Source organism: Phoenix dactylifera, chromosome 5, assembly GCF_051530095.1.
Source record: "Phoenix dactylifera cultivar Ajwa chromosome 5, Ajwa_hap1_PhDact_Kaust_v1.1, whole genome shotgun sequence".
NCBI lineage: Eukaryota > Viridiplantae > Streptophyta > Magnoliopsida > Arecales > Arecaceae > Phoenix > Phoenix dactylifera.
In genome coordinates, this window is record NC_143194.1 from 17,043,252 (window position 1) to 17,066,109 (window position 22,858).

At 42.6% G+C, this 22,858-nt stretch overlaps 1 protein-coding gene across 11 annotated transcripts in view; it reads right to left on the minus strand.

The window, feature by feature from the left end:
• LOC103695786 (Small GTP-binding protein) overlaps positions 1 to 22,858 on the minus strand; it is a 117,288-nt gene that overhangs the window by 82,193 nt on the left and 12,237 nt on the right. For 9 of the 11 annotated variants that reach the window (XR_005507009.3, XM_039116095.3, XM_039116101.3 and 6 more), the window contains 4 exons: positions 8,147 to 8,233; positions 7,698 to 7,754; positions 7,439 to 7,504; positions 699 to 761 (listed from right to left, as the gene is read on the minus strand). Coding sequence is in view for 10 of the 11 variants with exons in the window: in XM_039116095.3 (XP_038972023.1) it covers positions 699 to 761; positions 7,439 to 7,504; positions 7,698 to 7,754; positions 8,147 to 8,233 (273 nt within the window). In the remaining variant the exon portion in view is untranslated. The remainder of the gene's footprint in view (positions 1 to 698; positions 762 to 7,438; positions 7,505 to 7,697; positions 7,755 to 8,146; positions 8,234 to 22,858) is intronic. The other 2 variants (XM_039116096.3, XM_088721715.2) reach the window with 2 other exon arrangements.

Genomic DNA, 22,858 nt, shown 5'->3' on the forward strand with positions numbered 1-22,858 from the left:
TTCTAGCACTTAATTTGAAAACAATGCATCCAAGAGATTATTTTTAGATGGCTTTAGTTTTTCCATGGTTAGTGTTCTGTTATTAGAGCACTTAGTAGATTCTGCATGGACTTTGCACCAGTTGCTTACATATTCTTTTCTTATTCTGAAATGTGGCATCCTTGGTATCTTTCACTACTATAATGTTTAATGAAAATGGAAAGACTAATAATAAATGCAGGATAACTAGCGGAGTCAGTAATAAGTTTCCCATAGCTGCAGATTCTGTACAATGTATGGATAAGTCTAGCAACTACCCTACGGTTCAGTTAGAGCAGATAACGTGCATCACTCTGTATGGTTCTTCAACTTGCAGATACATTTTTACATAAGCACTTTCTCCTAAGTTCGGATAACATACTGATCCAACACCTCAAATGTTGACACACTTATTAGTTAGAGGAGGCAAGTTTATGTTATGTAAAATTGTCAAAATAAAAAGGATTACATGATATCATAAACGGGTGTTTTGAGCATTCTCTTGGATCTCTAAGATAGACGAGGGTATAAATCCCCCTAAAATTGTCAATGATATACTAAGATAGTTCAAAAATGATAATTTTTATAAAATTGATTTGTTGGCACCTAGAAGTAATTCTATTTTAACCGAGATCTCGTCCAGGGTTTCAAGCAAAATAGGAGGGGATTTTTCCACAAACCTCTTCAATATCCCGGGAAACACGATCTGGTTCAGCACCTGGCAGATCTATTTTATTCAAAACCTACATCATAATAGATTCTTGTTAATAAATTTCATCATCGATGTACATTAAGATCACATAAAGCTCAAGCTAAAAGTTGAGTACTTCAGAAAGACCAATTCATCAGCAGACTGAATTGCAAGCAAAAAGTTTAGCAGTTTTTAGGACCTAAGTCCTTAGTGACATCTGTCTTCCTGTAACAAACCATGCATGTTGTTGCAAAAGATATTCACGGCTCACTGTGATGCTTGTAACGTTAGGACACACAAGGAAAAGCAGCTATCTCAAATAAAAAGCTAAAAGAAACACTGGGAGGAGTTCTAGACCATCTCTATAATAAGGCTGTCCAATCTATTACATATTATGCCAGTCCACTCTGATTCAAATATCAATTAAGGACCAGAATGGTATAACATGTGCACCTCAATGCTGTAAACAACTGAGACACTTAAAGCGAATATCCAACCACTTACCATCATTTTGGTAAAACCTTGTTTTAAGGACTCAACAAAAAAGAAAAGCCGCAAATAAAAGGGGAAGCAAAACTTTCTTTGATAACAAATCACATATATTGCCTTAAACTGGCAAGCCGTAGGGCCTCTTTCATAGCTTTTTCGTGACTTCTTTACAAATAGATGAGTGCCCTTAAAAAACAAGCAGCCAATTTCCATATGGACACCCAAAATATTTTCTAAAATGCAAAAGCCAGAATCTGACTTAAGAGTACAAAAATTATACCCTAGCAACTGTATGACTCATCTAATGAGTTCAAATCTTTTACAAGGTTGTTGGGTTTTCATCTTGGAATTGTAATATTTATGTTCAATAATACCTTGAGTAGCTTTCTCAAGTTCTCCTTAAGAAAATAAACCTTTCTTAAAAGAGACCATATGTGATGTAACATGTAAGGCCCAGTCCACTTGATCGGCCTTACGTTGTCTAGACCGGCCTCACATGTGCCGTTCGCATGCCACGGAGAAGAAGAGTCCTGCTAGGAGTCTTCTTTCCTCCTGATTCTGATGGATGCCGAGAGTCCTAGGGCATGCCAAATTGAGGCTAAACCCTAGGATCTCGTCTATAGAACGGCCTCCCACTTCCTCCTACGAACTCCGCCACAATCCAACACAACTATTATTTCTTCCTTCTTCTCTCGATTGCTCGATGGCTAGGGTCATTACATCTGCCAAATATCGCAGCCAAACCCTCGCTGGAACCCTAGGTGAGGTTCTTAATCCCTTTTCCCTATTGTTCTCACACATAAGCTCCACCACCGGTCGAGATTTTGCCGGAATAAGCCAAGGATAAGGGGCCTTGTTTATCTCTTGTTTTTGGATCTGAAAACCCATCGCGTTCCTTTCTCCGGTCATCCCCACCACCGAAGCTTGTCGCTGGTGATCAAGACTAGTCCCCCGCATCGGCTTATGGTCGCCGCCGGAGCCCAGCCACCAGCAATCCATGGATGTGCCAAAATCCCTAACCGAACGTCTGGGATACACCGTCGCCATCCATCCACATGATAAGATGATGGGTCAATGGGAATGAAGTCCAGTCATTAATTACTTGATTATTTTTTGATAATAGTACATAGAAACAATGCCCGTAAGGAGTCCTATTGAAAGTAAGAAATATAGGCCTACCGAAAGTCGTCAAGCAGTCTTGGGCTCCATCAAGCAGTGAGGGGGAAGCCAAAACCTGTCAGAGATTCATTCTTTTTATTTTCTGACGTTGGTCACACTATCACCACCGCCTATAGCCCCTATTGTCACCGCCGACAGCCCCTATCGCCAACCCTTCAGCTGTTGATCACCACCTCAGCCACTTAACCACGGTCCTTCTACTGCTTCTTTCTTCTTCTCTATTTTTCTCTCTTACTTTATCCCTCTCTTCCTTTCTCTCTCTTCTCTGATCTCTTTCTCTCTCTAGAGAACAGGTAACCCTATAGGTTCCCTCCTTTGTAACCTCCATAATTTTTCTCTCTTGCTTTATCCCTCTCTTCCTTTCTTGCTCTTCTCTGATCTCTTTCTCTCTCTAGAGAACAGGTAATCCTATAGGTTCCCTCCTTTGTAACCTCCATTGATTTCAATAGAGGACCTGAACTCCCCTGGCGGTCAGACAGTATATTGGCCCCCACCCTGACCCATGTCTGGTACGTTGTGCTTTACCATCAGCCACTATTTTGGTTATCTGTTTCCTAGTCTAACTTTTGTTTTATAGTTTGATTGGATGAAATTACTTTAATCGGGCCAACTCAAGCCATCAGGCATCGCCCACTAGCTGGCCGATCCTTAATCTATCCCGATTCAAGCATGAAGCCGCAACTCCTGCCCCATCTTAACCTATTTAGGCTTTGTAGGGTTTTCTATTTTATGAAACTTTTAAGATGTCGATAATAAAATTAATTAAATTTTAATAACATTGAATAAGTGAAATTGACCTGTCTAGCTGAAGTGGGATTTTGAGGCAATAAGAGGTAAGTAACCTACCACTTCACAGTGTTTTTCCTTCAAAATTGGTTAGAAGAAATAATCTTTGGAAAATTACGATTAGTTTATTAAATTTGTTTTCTGATTTCTTCTTTTTGTTGATAATATGGGTCAAGCATGTTATTATTACTGTCATAATTGTTTTAGAATATGTTATGCATTTTGTTCTTGTAAAAATGAATTTTGGAAATTTATCTGGGTAATTTGTGAAATTTACTTTATATGTATATATTTTCAGCATGGCTATGACTTGGGCCCTGTTTGGGGGAGCTGTTGGCAGTAGAGCTGTTGGAAGTAGAGCTGTCTGAAGTAGAGCTGTTATAAAAAGCTGTTTGTTGTTTGGTAACTATATTTTTAAAGTGCTGTGGCACTTTAATATATGTTTGGTAAACAAACTGAGAAAGTACTTTTATATGACAAAATTACCATAAAGGATATTGCATAGTATTATACAATAGAGCATGATAAAACATAACATATATTAATACATAATATACGATATAGTATAATATTACTGTAATATAAAATATTATTATTATAATATAGTAATATGATATTGCATAGCATAGCATAATGGTAATATAATTATTAGAGTAAATTAATTTTCTATAATATAACATAATATTAAATTATTTAACATAACATATTAATGTATTATGATATAATGTAATATATATTATATTTATAGTATAATACAATAATAAAGGTATAAAATATTATAATTATTAGTATTAATTAATTTCTCATAATATAACATAATATTAAATTATTTAAAATAACATATTAATGTATTATGATATAAGGTAATATAATATAATATGTATAGTATAATACAATAATAAAGGTATAAAATAATATATTATTAGTATAAATTAATTTTTCATAATATAACATAATATTAAATTATTTAACATTACATATTAATGTATTATGATATAATGTAATATAATAATATATTTATAGTATAATACAACAATAAATAACCATTTATCTGATTAATAGATTATCTCTTTACTTAACTATTTGCAATGGCGACAAATTCACTGTACTTATCAATATCATAAGGATCAGATTATTTGCCACTCACTCATTATTTTTCTTTATATTTATTTATTTATACGTTCATTCGTATATATATTTTTATTTATGCATTTATTTATTTATTATTTTATCCATTGAAATATATTTATTTATTATCTTATTTATTTATTCATTCATTCATTCATTCATTTATATAAATATTTATTTATGCATTTATTTATTTATTTATTCTTTTCTTTTCTTTTCTTTTCTTTTCTTTTCTTTTATTTCCTTTTTTTTCCTTTTCTTTTTTTCTTCTCTTCTTCTCCTTCCTTCGCCCCCTTCTCCGTTCTTCTCCTCCCGCGCGGCCGGCAGCACCGGAAGGGGGCCAGGCCGCGACGGCCGCCGGAGGGGGCCGGGCCGTGGCCGGCGGCAGTCTCGGTGGCCGACGACGCCGGAGGGGGTGCGGCACTATGGCGGTGGGGGAGAGGGACGGGGTGCAGCGGCGGGGGAGAGGAAGGGGGTGCGGCACTGCAGCGGCGGGGGAGAGGGAGGGGGTGCGGCGGCGGGGCACTGCAGCGGCGGGGGAGAGGGAGGGGGTGCGGCGGCGGGGCACTGCAGCGGCAGCGGGGGAGAGGGAGGGGGTGCGGTGGCGGGGGAGAGGGAGGCACAGCAGCGGCAGCGGCGGCGGCGGTGCGGGGGGAGGGGTGGGGGTGCTGGTGGGTTGGGAGGTGGTTTGGGAGAGGAACAGGGCAAGGGGGAGGGGGGGCGGGTCGGTTGGGAGAAAAACAGGCACGAGGTTTTGAGGGAGGAATTTTTTTTTTACATGGGGGTATTTTGGTCAAAAATACAGCTTTCCGAAAAAGCTGAAAACAGCATTTTCGGAAAGCTCCAAATTGGAGCTTCCCCCCAAAAGCTGTTTTCAGCTTCCCGCAAAAGCTGAAACAGCTTTTCAAAAAATTTACCAAACACCAATTTTTAGCTAAAAGTACTTTTGGAGGGCCAGAAAGTGCTTTTTGGCCCTCCAAAAGCTCCCCCAAACAGGGCCTTGGCCCTACCAATTGGGATTATATGTTGACCTTACCGACTTATAATCTGAGAAACTAGTTTTGATACTAAGCCACTGATAATTAGAATACTGGTTATTGGATGCTCGTTATTTGTTACCCGCTATTCGTTATCCGATGCATGCCACTAGATTACATCACCATAGCCAAATGTTGGAATGAGTATCAATTTTTGAAAAATATACTATTGAAAAGAAAAAGAAATATTATTATCTGATATTTGATAAAAACAAATTCTTCCTGGTCAATAATATTTTATAAATTGTGTTTGATTTATCATCTATTGGCATGATTAGACCCTACTCTGAAGTGTTTTGTTGCTTACTAGATTGGTATAGCTCATTATTCTTTTTTTTCTATTTTCAAATCCTGAACCTTAAATTGCTCAAGACTTGGGGGAGTGTGCTAGACCTTTTAGAGATATTTGTGTTATATGGACTTCTTAGTTTGCTTAAGTTTAGATTAGTTTAGTTTAGTTTTTCTTAAGACTTTTATTTGGTTTGAACGATAATAATTGGTTGGAACTTAATGACTCTTGTTATTTTGGGATATTGGTCTATGAGAATGATCTGATTGGATCTTTATTAAATTAATGTTCAAGGATTGAAGAAATTTTATTATTCCTCTAAAATTATTATGATTTGATCAATAATCGTGTATGCTTCTATGGTTCATCTTGAAGGCATGCGGCATTTGTTACGCTCTTGGTTCGGGGCATGACATAACAAGCTGCAAGAAATCTTATTCTTTACTTTGTATTTAAGTCCCTTTAGAGTTGCTTGAAATATTATGTTGGATGTTTGAAATAAAGACCTCTTTTTCTCAACTTACTATTTTTATTATGCTTGATCTGCAATTTAATTCACCAAGATGATATGCAATATCCCAAAAAAGAATAAAAATCAAAGAACATACAAGCATAGGGACAAGCAAGAAAGGTAACTATCCCGAACCGTCCGATTCGGAGCGTACCAAGCCATACCCGCGACGGACTGGGACGGCTCCAGCAACAAAATCGAAAAACCAGCGAGGGAGGGGGAGAGGGAGAAGGAAAGAGAGGAAAAGAAAGAGCAAGAGAGGGAGGGATAAAGAGAGAGAGAGAGAGAAGAGGGAGAGACGCTGGGAGAGGGAGCTAGGAAGCCCTCTTCTCCTCCTCCGATCACCCGCAAGCTCCATTGGGTGGAGCTCTGTTTCGAACGAAATAGGAGCTCAACCCCATTCTTTTTTAATTTTTTTATTTCTTTAAATGAAGTTTGCACTGGATGTGCCAACTTCACTTAAAGAAGTGAAAAAGAAATTAAAAAAAACCCGATCTCCTATTTTATTCAAAACAAGGGCTCCGCCCAGCGGCCCCTATGGACGAACAGAGGAAAGGTGGGATTCAAGACCCTTCTCTCCCTCTCCCGGCATCTCTCTCTCCCCTCCCTCTTCCACACTCTCTCTCTCCCTCCAAGCCTCTATTTTATTCGAAATAGGGCTCCGCTCAGCAGGGCTTGCGAACGATCAGAGAAGGAGGAGGGCTTCTGAGCCCCTTTCTCTTCCTCTCTCGGTATCTCTTTCCCCCTCCCTCTCCCTCTCTCTCTCCCGCTCCCTCCCTCCCCCGCCCCCTCTCTCTTCCGCTCCCTCCCTCCCTCGCCCCCCTCTCTCTTTTCCTCTCTCTCGTTCTCCCTCTCCCTCTCTGGTTTTTCTTTTTCGATACATACCGGGATGGAACAGCACAATACCGTACCATACTGTACCACCAGCCTACCGGCACGAGTGTCGGTTCCAGTATTGCGGACCTTGGGGTAGGCACCATAACAAGATATGGCAGCAGACTTATGGATCTGATACAAAATTTGAGGAAAGGGATACAAGGTTCAGCTAGGTTGCGAGAGATGACAAAGCTAGCACATAAGCATATAGTCATGGATCAAAAATTTTAACAATGTTAACATATAGAATGACTTAAAATTTTCCAATGGCTGCACCACAACCATGACAGGGATAAACTATAATCTAATGAACAATGAGTTTTTGTTATGCATCTTCAATGATAAATCCCTTAAAGGTGAATAAGTTGATAGAACACCCCAATGAAATGAGAAGTAATAAATCATTGTGAAGAAGATAAGAGAAAGACCCTTACTGGTATAATCTCAAGGTTGTTTTCTAGAGCCAGATAAACATTAGCTAATGTCTGAGCTTCCACACCCTGAATCATTATAATTCAATGAGAATATTGGTCACTACAATCCAAAAAGATTATTGCCATTAAAAGAAAATATGCTATTTAAGCAGAAATCTAATATCTATAGCATCTATTAATATTATTAGCCCTGCAATATATAAGTTGTTTGTAGTAAAACTGCACTTTCAATATTAAGTCAGATGAAAAACAACTGCACCTGAGAAGCATCTACAACTAGAAGGGCACCTTCACAAGCCGCAAGAGAACGAGAAACCTGGCCATCAAATGGAATAATTTTCATTTAACAACGTAGGCTATGCTTGGCAAAAAGAAATATATAAACAATCAGTATATGCAATCACAGAACAGTTTGGTCCTATGGCAACGGTGCCAATGAAAGATCCCTTTTGTTCCCATCAGTGCAGCTAGTGTCTAGTAAGCCAGAAAACAACTTCTTCCCAATATCATCTTCCATCTATAATATTTACGTAACCTCCAGCAATAAACTTCCTACTAGTTAAAATAATGAGTTCTTCCTCATTTAGAATAAATAAATTATGCTAAATACTTAATGCTATGTGAGGCTTACAAAACATGGAAAATGGATCAACGATTTCAGTATTATAGATTACATCATATTGCAAAAATATTACTAGATTATTGTACCTCATATGAGAAGTCCACATGCCCTGGAGTATCAATTAAATTAAGGCAATACGGTTCACTTTCCAAAACATAACGCATCCTGGCTGCCTACAGTAAGGGATTAGATATAAAGAAGAAAAGCAGTTCATATATCAAGTATTGAAGATTATCAACAATCAAGAATTTATATAACTTTCAAGATCAAATAGTAATATATAAGAGGGATATCAAACCACATACTTCTATTCAGTTATATGGTTCAAAGATGAATTATGCACAAAAAAAAAATGTATTTATTGTAAAGTCACTGATATTAACAAAATAGACTAAAAATAACAACACAACAAGCTCACTTTCCAAATAGATTGAACAATGCCGATTAAAGGCCATCTGCCATTTATGTGCAAGCTGTAGGAGCATGGTCTGTTGTGTTGGAACCGGGGTCCGGACCGATTGTCCGGCGGCATGGGTCGGTATGTCCCGGTACCGTTCCATGCCGGGCCCGTACTGTTGGGATTTGTATCCTAAATGTCAATCGTCAGCATATTGATGATTGAATTTTGTAAATAAATTGACAAATTAATAAAGTATTATTTGGCATTATTCATCATTTCATCTTCAAATGAACTATATGATGAAGTCCTTAGGACTTATGTTATGATAAAGGAGGATTTATTTTTGAGTCCTTAAACCAGTTCGCGACCAAATGATATGTTGTTACAAGGACGACAGCATTATCGAGATTAGGTCATTGTGTGACATATACGTTGGTTGTCCTCTTAACCAAGGAATGTGGAGACACTGGTATGCCACACAGGTGAAGTGTAGGAGTACATTTCACTGAACGTGACCAATTCCGGAACGCTCTACCGTCGAGAGATGTTCCGAGTGGATATGGGTATAAGTTTGGCCCTCTGACCTGAGACCGCAACCTGTGACTAGCAAGCAACTCACTGTACTTTGGTACCGGACTATCTGGATTTCTAATTCAGTGACGGAAAGTCACTGAGTGCAGTCAAGTACTTGCGTAGTCAGTTGTGAGTCAAGATGGAATTGATCCCTCCTGAAAATAGGAGATAATGTCTTGTGATTAATTTAGCAAAACCTTGGCCAGGGTAGTCCCAGTGAAGAGTCACGGAATATCTACAGTTAATTACATAATGGATGTACTAATTATAGGGTTGACAGTAAGCTCTAAGTCATCCTAACATTAGGAGTCAAAGGGATGAATTATACAATAACCATAGTCCAGGGTTCCAGAATATTTGCTTCGCATATATTCGGCCTATCCGGACGTCGGGTACCATTGCTAGATGGTTACATCGATTAGTGTAGGAAGTCGTTCCTATACTACCGGCTTAGCTTCAAACCTATGAGGTCACACGCATAGAAGTTTTCTGATTGGTCAAGAAGGCTGATGAATGATTAAGAATCATTCGGGGGTAATTTGGTCAATTTGATTGGCAAATTATCTTATAAAATAATTAAAGTAATTATTGGAGGATTAATTAGTAATTAAATTACTAATAAACTCAATTTGATTGAGTAATTGAGCTAAGGATGAGCCAAATTGAATTGGATTCAACTTTGGGCTCAATCAGGATTTTGACCTGATTGGATTAGGTTAGAACCAAAAAGACTTAAGCTGATCAAATTAATTTTAAATTAATTTGTGCTTAATTGGGGATTGACCTAATTGGATTAGGTCCAACACAAAGTAATTAATTCAATTTGATTGAGTTTGGATGAGCCAAAAATTGAATTGGATTCAATTTGAGCTCAATCAGGGTCTGACCTGATTAGATTGGGTTCAACCAAATTGCTTTGTTTTAATCCGGGTTTGACCACATTTGATTAGGTGCAACCCAAGGAGATTAGGCTCAGATAATGTGGCAATTAGTGGTGACATGGAATTGGATTTCCTGAATTTTAAATAAACCAAAATTATTGCATGGCGCATGGACCCATTGCTTGACACATGGCGACATTGTTTGTTGTTTGAATTTGAATTCAAACATTAAGCAATATATTAAATGATTTCATACATCAAATAACTTCCCAAGCTGGCGTGTGAACCTCTGAATCATTTAAATTCGAATTTCAAATGAAATATATGCGACAAGAGGAAGAAAAATTCTGCCGCATGGATTTCAAATTCCTCCCCTCTTGCACATGTGTTTAAAATTTGAATTTAAATCAGATTTGGTTGAGATCTGATTTGGGTTGTTCCTATTCCAGTGCATGCGCCAACTAAAGGAGGTTTTCTGAAAATAATTTTCGAATTTTGAATGAAAATTCGGAGGCCATTAAAAGGGGTCAAACATGAGCACCGGCAACAGATCGATTGCAGCCTTCTTCCTCACACGCCTCCTCCTCCTCTTCTTCTCCATTTTAGATAGGGTTTTCAGGATGAATATCTAGAAGATTCAAGATCAGATCTGAGTCCTCTACTTCCCTTACAAACCTCATCTCCATCTACTTCAAGACAATTGATCAAGAGTTGATTGAATCCCGGCAAGCAGATTTCAGCTTTCAAGTGTTCTGCAGCTGCTAGCACTGTTGCGGAAGAAGATCCTTCAGGGCTTCGCGTGTACTTCTCGTAGAGGCCATTCGTGTGCATGGCTGCGAAGTCAAGAATCAGATCCACAACTTTCATCCATCATAAAAGGTATTAATCTAGCATTAATCATTTATTATGGTGTCAAGGTCTAGGTCCGATTCCCCGAGGTTTTACCCTCTATTGGGGCTCCTCACGGAGATATCTCCAGAATCCATTCGATGGATATTCGGAGATTAATTGGAATAGAGTTCTTAAGTTTCAGATCTGATAGTTAATCATGCATAAAAGTTTTAGCATAATTGTTTAAACGATTCCGGCATAATCCTATGTGTTTTTAATGTGCTGATTTCTAGATTTGATCTTGTAAGCATGCATGAATTAAATTGTTTGATTCATTTTTCCGCTGCGTTTTTGAAACTCAAAAAGAACTACGTGTGGCTTGATCCCCCTTGTGAAGGGGTACGTAGGCAACCCGATCAGGTTCAGCCATGGTTTTCAAAAAAAAAAAAAAATTCAGCATGCTAAACACCGAAGAACCTAGGATGCACTTTCACGTACCAACACAGTAGAGAAGACGGAGGAGAGGGAGAACGGGACAGAGAAAATGAGAGAGAGAAGGAAGAGAGAGGGTGGTGCGGACACCAGTCCTAGATCTTCGATTAGGCACGTGTATAGTCGCAGACGCAGGAGGGCAGCCCACCCGGTGACACTTTGGCTGGGTGAGGAATTATGAGAAAGGGCTTATTTGTTGGGTATTTGGGTCTTTTTCCTCTGTAGGGATATTTTGGAAATTTTCTCTTGTCACGTGCCTATATAAAGACTGGTAGGGCTTGTTAACATTTTAGTTGTTAGTGAATGAATTGAGTTTTCCTTCCATATTGTGTTTGTTGGTGGATTCCGACACCCTGCTAGTGGATTCCGCGGGTTGAGCGTTCGTTTGAATATTGTTCGGCATCAACTTTGGTATCAGAGCATCTAGGCTTTGCCTCTGTTGCCAAAGCTCTGAGATCCAGTTGATGGACGGGCCACCCCCGATCCCTCTTATTCCTTTGCCTCACGAGATTTTCGCCGGAGCAATCGCACCGCGGACGCCGGACCGTGTCGAAGCTCACCGCACACTGCATACTACAAACAAAAAAGGCAACATTTCTTCCCTTCTTTCTTCGTTTTCGTCACTCTCTTTATTTTCAGCTTCATCCCGAACAAGAGCAAAGGACCCCTTCATCGCTTCCCCCGCATGCCATCACCACCCTCACCGCCACTGCATGCCGCCTCTGCTGTCGTCGGAGCGAACCCAAACGACGTCGCCGCTGCCCGCCAACGACAACGCCGCCACCCGCGATCATTACCGCCTCCCGTCGGCCGGGTCTGAGGGGGCCTTGTCCAGGCCAACTTCGACCAGATTCGAGGAGCAGATCACCCCGAGCGTCGTCGTCGCCCGGATCCGGGAGTCCTACAGCCGAGGAGCCGTGATCAAGCCACCGGCACCGTGCTCCGTTTGATCTCCGGTCTTCGTCGTCTTCATCGACGAATCCGACCGAGAGAACAGCCGAGGTCTTCGCGTCGTCAACGAAGGCCACCATTTCCGCGCGAGGCACCGCCATCGTGGAAGCCACCGCCGCCTCCTCCCCCCTCTCGACTCTCCCCTCACGAAGGAGAAACCCTAATGGGTACTTAACGGATAAGTTCCAACCCATTATCCTCATCCGTTAGCCCGAACCCGTCAGCACCACAAAAAAAAAGCACGTGATTCGCATGTGACCCAAAAAAAAAATTAAAATTAATAGGGGTCGCACGTGACCTGTAAGTCACGCACGTGCCACAGCTCTCTCCTTGCTTCCTCTCCCAAGCCCTTAATTCCCCCAGCTCCGCCTCCTTCTCCCTCAGCCGCTTCGCCACCCGATCTTCCACTGCCTACACCAGCGACCGGCAATACCTCTTCTAGCCGCATCCACCACACCTCACCGTTCTCCGCGGCCATTCCACTTGGAAACCTCTCCACCATTCCCTTCCCACTTTCGCCACCGCCAACACCCCGGCCGTCACCACCTCCCCACGGCCACCTTCGCCCTCCCTTGCTCAGCTGCAACTTCCTCATTCCCGCCAGGACCTCATTCATCGCGTCCGCCTGCACCGGCCCACGGCCGCCTCCGCACCCCCCCTCAGCCGCAGCACCGCCCACCTCACTGTTTCCGCCTCCGCCCCGCACACCTTACACGAGCCCTGCCACCAGAGCTCCTCTCTATCGCTGCCGAAGACCCTCTGGTGACGAATACGACAATCGTCCTCCTCGGCTAGCTCGTCCTCCTCGGCCAGCTTCATCTTGGAAGCCTACTCCCTCCATCCGGTGTTTATCACCCACCTTTCTTTGTTGGCTCCATAGGATGTGCCACCATAGATCAAAATCACCCCCACAGCGTCCTCGAAGCAGCCGATTGGGCCTCATCATCCGGGAACGGAGCGCCATTGCCGTCGCCTCCCTGCGGCTGCTGCCCCTCTCACTGCTTCCTCTTCGCCGGTTTCGCTGCCCCTTCTTCCTGCTTCAGCTGTGCCCGTGGCCGCTGCACGCACCTGCTGCCGCCATCCCCATTACTGCCACCGTGCCAGCCGCTACCGCCAGCATCTGCTGCCTTAGTGGACTCCTCGGAACGCAGATGACTCCTGTCCTTAGTAGTCTTATCTATTTATTTCTGATAGCATCTGTCTTATCCTTGGTGTGGACCTACCCTTTACATACCCACATTCGACACACTGACACCCTATCTGCTTGACTCATTACACCGCCACAATTCTATTGGCTACTAGACTTAGTATTACAAGTGCAACTAGCCAACCTAGAGGGACATTTTTGACTTATTTGGCTTTCCGTTTCGATTACGAGGTCGCGTACTACTAGTCTGCAATTAACCTGACAGCATGTTAGCTCTTTGAAAATCACTCTTAAATTATTTCGCAGCTTACTAATTCCGATTCGCTACTGATCACCGGCATCTTATTCCATCTCTTGCATTAGTTAGTTGCATTTCACGTTGTGAAGCCACATTTGCATGAACCTACACACTGGACGCATGTCCTCTAAAACCCAGTCCCAGTCTGTTATGGAACCCTCCGCCATGGAGGACATCCGCAACATCATTCAAGAGTCCTTTAAGAAATATAGCACCCACGTCACCATGAAGCTTGATAGCTTCAATGTCCGCCTCGAAGCCCTTGAAGCTGGTCGTGATCGAGAGGCAAACGGCAGTGATGTCAAAACTTTCCACATGGGCGCTACTCGTGTTGCTCACGATACCGAGGCTCCTCAACAACACCTTCACCACAGTTACCAAGAGAGAGCCCCGGCACGGTTCCCACAGTGCCATCATTATAGAAACGACATGTTTGATCCGGATATGCCTCGGGGCTTACGGACCCAACCTGTGTATAGAGACCTTAGGCACCCTGAAGATCATTTCATCAAAGATATCAAAGTAGATGCTCCCACTTTTGATGGTCATTTGGATGCAACAGCATTCACTGACTGGATTCATAAAATGGACCATTTCTTTCAGTGGTACAACTTGTTGGAGGATAAGAGAGTGTGATTCGCTCAAATGAAACTAGTCGGTCGAGCTAAACTCTTTTGACAGAGCACTGAACAGCTTTTGTGCAGGAGGAACCAACCGCCCATCACTGATTGGATAGAAATGAAAGAAAAGTTAAAAGAGAAATATCTACCACATTCATACCACGGTGATCTGTTAAACCAGTGGAACAATCTTAGGCAAGGGGTAAAATCTGTTAGTGACTATGTCTCCCAGTTTGAGGAATTCATAATGAGGTGCGATGTCATCGAAGATGAAAGAATGACATTAAGTCGCTTCCGATGCGGTCTTAATGAGGACATTAGGCGAGAGTTAGTTCTTTGTGAGATCACTTCGTTAGACCAGGCCTATTCTTTTTTCCTAAATTATGAATTGGTCACAAAACAACTGGCATGGTGACCTGCTAGTCGACCTCATTTACCTTTTGCTCCATCTGGAGCTAGACCTCAAGCAACGACGACATCCTCTAGGCCCAGTCAAAACATGTTGCCCGCTAACCGAGATAAAGGCAAAGGACCAATGCCTGATAACACGCCATTTAACGATCCCTGACAATGTTACAGATGTAAACAAGTGGGGCATGTGGCAATGAACTGCCCACGCGAGGCACTCTATCTTAGGGAACAGGAGAACACACTTGATGACGATATCGTCGAAGAACAAGTCTACGAATCCGATCCCGATGACGTGCAGAAAAGTGACGACGATGATACTCCGGGGGCCCATCTTGACGAATGCATTCGGCCCACCCTAGGAGTCATCCGAAGTGCTGTAACCCAACCTAAAGTGACCGATGACTGGCGTCGCACTACAATTTTCCACACCTACATCAAGTGCAGGACTAAGGACTGTAAAGTGATTATCGATAGTGGTAGTTGTATCAATGCGGTTTCATCTAGCGTTGTGTCCTGCCTCGGGTAGAAAACAGTTCCTCACCCAAATCTATACAAGGTATCTTGGGTTGACACTTCTTCCATTTCCATCAACGAACTGTGTCGTGTCCCTATCCACTTTCTTTTTATAAAGAGGACATTTGGTGTGACATCGTTCCAATGGACGTCGGTCACATTATTTTGGGCCGCCCTTGGCTTTATGATCAAGATGTGACCATCTTCGGATGTTCGAACTCTTGCTCATTCATTTTTGGAGCCACAAAGATCACGTTGAACCCCTTACGTCCTAAGCCAACCCCCCAGAATAACAAGAAAGAAGCATCTAGTAACAAGGGCATACACATCATAAGTCCAAAGGAATTTGAAAGGAAAGCAAACCAAGAGTCCATTGTGTTTGCCTTGCTCGCACGCGAAGTTGAGAACACCACCATTGACCAACCTTCTGGAGATGTGGCTCCGTTACTGGACGCGTTTCACGATGGTTTCCCTCACAATCTTCCAGATCATCTACCGCCTATGCGTGAGATCCAACACGCTATTGACCTAGTCCCGGGAGCATCTCTTTCCAATTTGTCGCACTATCGAATGAGTCCGACCGAACATGCCGAGTTACAACGCCAGGTACAGGAGTTATTAAAGAAAGGATTTATTCGTGAAAGCTTGAGTCCTTGTGATGTTCCGGCATTGCTCACACCAAAGAAAGATGGCATGTGGCGCATGTGTTGATAGTTGAGCGATAAATAGAATAACGATCAAAAATTGCTTTCTCATTCCTTGGCTTGACGACATGCTAGATATGATGATGGGAGCCACGATTTTTTCTAAGATTGACTTAAAAAGTGGCTACGATCAAATTCGAATCCACCCGGGCGACGAATGAAAAACTGCATTTAAGACTAAGGATGGCTTGTATGAATAGTTGGTGATGCCTTTGGGACTTTCTAATGCCCCCACCACATTTATGCGAGTCAAGACCCAAGTACTCCGGCCATTCACGGGCAGATTCTTAGTAGTGTATTTTGATGACATCTTAATTTACAGCCAGTCGAGGGAGCAACGCATGGACCACCTCTGACAAGTTTGTCAAACCCTTCGTGCTGCCAAACTCTACGCCAACAGAAACAAGTGCTCATTCCTTGTGAATCGAGTCATCTTTTTGGGTTTTGTCGTATCATCTGAAGGAGTCTGCGCTAACCCCCAAAATGTCAAGGCGATTGTCGATTGGCCTGAACCTACAAACATCCATGAGGCCCGCAGTTTTCATGGACTTGCCACTTTTTATCGGCATTTTGTCCGTGGATTCAGTACCATTATGTCCCCAATTAACTGCCTCAAACGGGGAAACTTCTAGTGGATGCGATCGGCCGCTAGAGCATTTGAGAAGATCAAGAAAAGGATGACGGAAGCCCCCGTGATGCGCCTCCCTGATTTTTCCAAGGTATTCGAGGTGGAGTGTGACGCCTCCAGAATTGGGATAGGTGGCGTCCTCAGCCAAGAGCGCCATCCTGTCACCTATTTTAGCGAGAAGCTAAATGTCGCTAAACAAAGATATTCCACATATGACAGAGTTCTATGCAGTCATTCAAGCTTTACGCTATTGGCATCATTATTTGCTTCCACATGAATTCATCCTTTACTCCGACCACAAAGCCCTCCGATATCTCAACTGTCAAAAGAAACTCAATCCCCGGCACGGTCGTTGGATTGAATTCTTACGGGAATACACTTTTGTTCTCCGACATCGAGCTGGGTCCGAAAATAAAATCGCTGATGCGCTAAGTCGACGGGTTAATCTTCTCTCCCTCATAAGTGTTAGAGTCACAGGATTTGATAGGCTGAAGGAAGACTTTGCATCCTGCCCTGACGTTAGGGAAGTTTACCTAACCCTATCAAATGACACAAATGTCTCACTTGACAGCTATTTCCTTCGCGATGGATACTTATTTAAAGCCAACAAACTCTGCACACCCCGTACGTCCGTATGTGACTTCCTCGTATGGGAAATTCATGCGGTGGCCTTCTTGGTCACTTTGGACGGAATAAAACCATCGAGAAAATTGAATGCCAGTTTTACTGGCCCAGTCTCAAATATGATGTGGCCAAGTTAATTGGACAATGTAGAATGTGTCAGTTGGCTAAACGTTGCAAGCAAAACACTGGCTTGTTCACCCCACTACCAATGCCTGATTGCCCCTGGCAAGACGTGAGCATGGATTTTGTACTTGGTTTGCCACGTACCTTTTGCAAGCATGACTCTGTCTTTGTGGTCGTCGATTGTTTTTTAAAAATGGCGCACTTTATCTCCTGTTCCAAAACCTCTGACGCTTCGAACGTTGCAAAGTTATATTTTGAGCATGTAGTCAAGCTGTGTGGCTTGCCGAAAACTATCGTGTCAAATCGCGATGTTCGATTCATGAGCTACTTCTGGAAAACCTTATGGCACATGGTGGGCACGAAATTAAAATTTTTGACCGCCTACCACCCTCAAACTGACGGTCAGACAGAAGTTGTCAATCGTAGTCTGGAAAATCTTTTAGGCTGTCTGGTGGGTGATCATAACAGAAATTGGGACTTTGTTCTTCCTATTGCTCAGTTTGCATACAACAATTCCATTAATCGGTCTATTGGCATGAGTCCATTTGAGGTTATTCATGGCTTTCAAGCTCGCAAACCTTTGCACCTTCCCATGTCACCGCATACTAGTCTCTGAGTCGGCCGAAGCATTTGCAAATCATGTCCATTTATTGCATCAAGAGATCAGTAAGCGAATTGAATCTAGTAATCTTCGTTATAAATTACAAGCCGATTTGCATAAACGCGCTAAAGAGTTTCATGTTGGCGACTACACCATGATTCGTGTCAGACCCGAATGGTTCCCATCTGGAACCACAAGAAAATTGAAGGCTCGTAGTGCCTGACCTTTTCAAATCTTGAAACGGGTCGGCCCAAATGCATATGTCATTGATCTCCCTTCTGATTATGGCACTAGTTCCACTTTTAATATTGAGGACCTAGTTGCTACCACACCTTCTTTGCATGTCCCGGATGCCCCATTTGACACACCAACTCCACCTCCACCAGATATGCCTACCTTTAATCCCCACACTTCTCCTTTTCAACCAACACGGAAGGACAAGATAGATACTATTTTGGATGAACAGGTAATATCTACTACTGACGGAGGCCTTCAGCATTTCCTAGTCCGATGGAGAGACCGTCCAAAGTCTGATAGCACGTGGATTATTCGTGAGGAGCTATAGCAGATCGATCCAGATCTTTTGTAGCACTACTAGAGCCGCCCGCTGTCCCACTCGACTGAGTCGAGTTTCTCCCACTCTAGAAGAGTTGGTGCAGACACCAGTCCTAGATCTTCGATCAGGCACGTGTATAGTCGCAGACACAGGAGGGCAGCCCACCCGGTGACACTTTGACTGGGTGAGAGATTATGAGAGGGAGGGCTTATTTGTTGGGTATTTGGATCTTTTTTCTCTGTAGAGGTATTTTGAGAATTTTCTCTTGTCATGTGCCTATATAAAGGCTGGTAGGGCTTGTTAGCATTTTAGTTGTTAGTAAATGAATTGAGTTTTTCTTTCATGTTGTGTTTGTTGGTGGATTCCAACACCCCGCTGGTGGATTCCGCGGGTTGAGCGTTCATTTGAATATTGTTCGGCATCAAAGGGAGGGAGAGAGAAAGAGGATGGCGGAGGCCGGCGAGCGCGCGGAGGGCCGCGGAGGAGGGGCTCCGCCTCCGGTCTCCTGTTCCGAATAGAGGGTGGCGGAGGCCGTTGAGCGTAGGGAGGACCACGGAGGAGGCGCTCCTCCACGGCCCTTCGCGTGCTCTCCAGCCCTCCGCTGGCCTCCGCTCTTCCTTCCTCTCCCTCTCTCCCTCGCTCTCACTTTTTCTCTTATTCCTTCTCTTTCTCCCCCTCCATCGACTTTTATTTCGAACAAAACAAGAGATTGAAAGAGGAGCCCCTCGTCCGCAGCCCTCCGCATGCTCGCCAGCCATCCGTTGGCCTCCGCTCTTCCTTCCTCTCCCTCTCCCTCCCTCCCCTGCTCGCTCGCTCTCTTTTCCTCTCTTTCCTTCTCCTTCTCCCCCTCCAACTTTTATTTCATTTCGGTTGCCGGAACCGTCTCGGTCTGCCGCCAGTACGACTCGGTACTCCCCAAATAGCCCAGTTCGGAAAGATTCTGCCGACCTTGTGTAGGAGTACTTGATCTAATCTTTAATTGGCATAAAAAATAATAGATCTCATATTGAATTTAATTTGATCATTTGAAAGTGAAACACATCAAATTATTAATAAAATTGATCAGAATGGGTATTAAGTGTTTACAAAATCACGCAACCTATTCATTCACATTGGAGAAAATAAAAAACTTGGTCATAATACAGCCCATTGATAAATAATCATTAGTTTCCTTCTCAAGATTGTAAATAAAATAAATAAGAAAGGGAACTAAAAATTGTCCTAGTTATGAAAATGTCTAACCTAATTATCTAGATAACTCGTACACATAAAAAACTTTATCATAATGCACATTATTAGTAAATAGTCATTAGTCTCCTTTCCAATGATTTGAATAATATATCATGACATTCATCAGGTGAATTTTGTGATCTCCTTGCTTCTTGAAATCTACCCAACAAGTATTACATTCATTTTCAGAAGTCTGTGAATTAAAGGCAACCAAACTTGGAAATCCAACGTCTGAGATAGAAAAATTAGTCCATGATCCAATGTACAAGAATCTTTAGAAAATGAAGGGTAGTTGAAAGCAATAAGGCACTCACCAAGCAAAATACTTTTATATTTGAATGGTATTAAGACATTTGAAAGGTTTATATGTAAATATAAATGCCAAAATAGGTTTATGGGAGTAATGATTGTTATGCAGTTGAGTTCTTGCTATTTGATTATTATGTCATGTCCTAGAATATGGACCATTAGGGTTTCTCGTATGGGGTCACAATAGATTGACAGTTGACAATTGGACCCAAGTATTCAAGTTCTAGTGTTAATGCCAATCCCAGTTTGTTACCGAGTCAATACGGCACAAGAAGCCCCTATTCGAATACTTAAGACGGCAAGGAGTCCCAATTTGATATCCGGAAGCAACTTTTCCATTTTATATTTTTTTTATTTTCTTCAAGTCTTAATTTTTTTGTTTCTAATGAATTTTAACATGTTTAAGATCCTTAATAGGGTTTTTGAGTTGACGATGAGGTATGTGCGGTTTAGTATCCCTTCTTCTCCTTCCTCGCTTTCTCTCTTTCTTGGTTTTCCTCTCTCCTGTGCTTGAACAACCTTTTTCATGAGCAAAACCTAGTTGTCTCAACTGGTATGGGGAACTCAGCTAGCATCCCAAACTGCTCATGACCAATACCAATAGAGATAGTGGGGATGTCCTAGTTCATGAGCAAATTGGTGTCCTTAGGGCATCCCCAGTACCCTTCTCTCATCAGAATGATATGATACCAGAAGGATATGCCAATAGCAAATTGGTGTCCTTAGGGCATCCCCGTTACCATTCTCTCATCATAATGATATGATACCAAAAAGATATGCCAGTACCATTAGGACATGAATCCTTTCTTGAACCTGGTCTCTATTTCACTAGTTGGAAGCAGCACTTAACTGGTGATTACCCCAATGCAGCTGCATGTAAGAAATGTCCACAAGAGATCCAATAGTTGATGAACTAGCACTTCATAACTTTATAAAGAGCAAGAAAAAGTGCAAAGAAACAAGCAAAGATTGATCGTCGGGCAACCGAACCACCATTAATGAAACTCCTCGATCTCTCCTCAAGGTCCTGAACTTTCAATTTTGCAATCTCTCTCCTAGGATTCCAATCTAGGCCTCTCAATCTCTCAATGAAGGCCCTCTCGTCCCCCTTTCGATCGCTTTCCGTCACCAGAAAGCCCCTCGCCACAAACAAATGAAGCCCGCTCCCCCCACGGCCGCTGCTCTCCTTGAACCACGACGGTACTAGCCTCTCTCCCTCCCTCTCTCCCTCACCCTCCCTCTCCGTCTCCCTCCCTCTCCTAGGGTTTTGATCTTCACCCCTCATTGGTGCACCACCTCTCAATCTCTTGATGAAGCCACTCCCATCTCCCTTCCAGTCTCCTTCCATCATCAAAAAATCCCCCTACCGCAAAGAACCGGAGCCCGCTTCTCCCACAGCCACCACTCTCCTTGAACCACGATGATACTAGCCGCTCTCCCTCTCTCCCCCTCCTTCCCTCCCTCTCCCTCTCCCTCTCCCTCTCTTGCTCTCTCCTTCTTCCTCTCCCCCTCACTCTCGCTATTTTAATATGTCCCAGAGCGGCATAGTACGGACTCACGCAGTGTTGAACCGGTCATCTACTAGTATGACCCCCAGTATCACTTCGGTGAATCTTGGTTGAAATTATGAAAGAGTAACAAGTAGGAGTTATGCACATTAGCTAGCTTTCATGATTTGTCCCCACCATGGAATGCAAAATCGCCTCGAACAGCCCAATTCTAGGCATCCCAAGCTGTATCGGAGCCGTACCTGTGTAGTTATGCCCCTCATTTCAAGAAATGTACAAGGGAAGGGGAGACAGAGAAGGAGAGAGAGGAAAAGAGAGAGAGGGAGGGAGAGGGAGAGAAAGGGAGGGAGAGGGACAAGAAGAGGGAGGGGGAGGGGGAGGGGGAGAGAGGCAGACACTGCTGACTTCATTTTGTTTTTTCAAAATAGGACCCTCGGCTCCTGTTTCATTCGAAACAGGGGATCGAGGGCTTCCAACGGCCCTCCCTCCCCTCTTTCAGTCTATCTCACGGCCCTTCCTCTGCCTCTCTGTCTCTCTCTCCCCCCCTCTCTCCCTCTCTCCCCCTCCCTCTCTCTCTCTCTTTTTCTCTCTTTCCTTCTCCCTCTTCCCCTCCCTCACCGGCTCTATTGTGTCTATACAAGCTGGGAACGGAACAGCGTAATATCGTATCATACTTTCGGCTAACCGGTATTTGTTATTTTTGTAGCAAATGCATGCCTGACCCCTTCATGAGATAGAATCCTAGTATTTGTTATTTTTGTAGCAATCAACCAGATTAAAGAAAAAAGAATAGAAATGGATTTTGTCATATACTTATGATCCAAAACCAACAATGGAGCTGGAGATATCCACGGGAGGGGCATGGGTTCTCTTTAAGGGCAACAAGGTCATGGTGAGAAGTGAAAAAAAAAGTATTAGATATCAAATCAATTAGGTAGGAAAAGGATAGATGGGATAGGACCAATTGTCTAGTTTGACTTCCAAGTCTAGGAGGCCCATTTGAATGGGGAAGATGGGATATGATCAAAGAGGGGCAAGCTTCAAATTAGAAGTTTATGAGGCTCACTAACACTACTTAAATAGTTTACTCTCCATGATGTGCATGGTTTTGTGTAGATGTGGTCTTACATTCTTATGTTATTGATTTTCTAAGCAGTCTAATTTCCTGCTACCAAACCAACCCCAGATATAACATATATAATGCAGATACCTATTTCACCTTTATAGTAGAAAGACACCTAAAAACTTTCTAAAACTAAATCAAAATGATTTTAGGACTTCCCTAGCCCAAACCTAATACATGACCTTTACACATAAATCCTACTAAGAGGATGCTAAAAGTTAAAACCAAGTTAAAATTACCCAAAGAAAAGATCAAATAATATAATAAAATTTTAA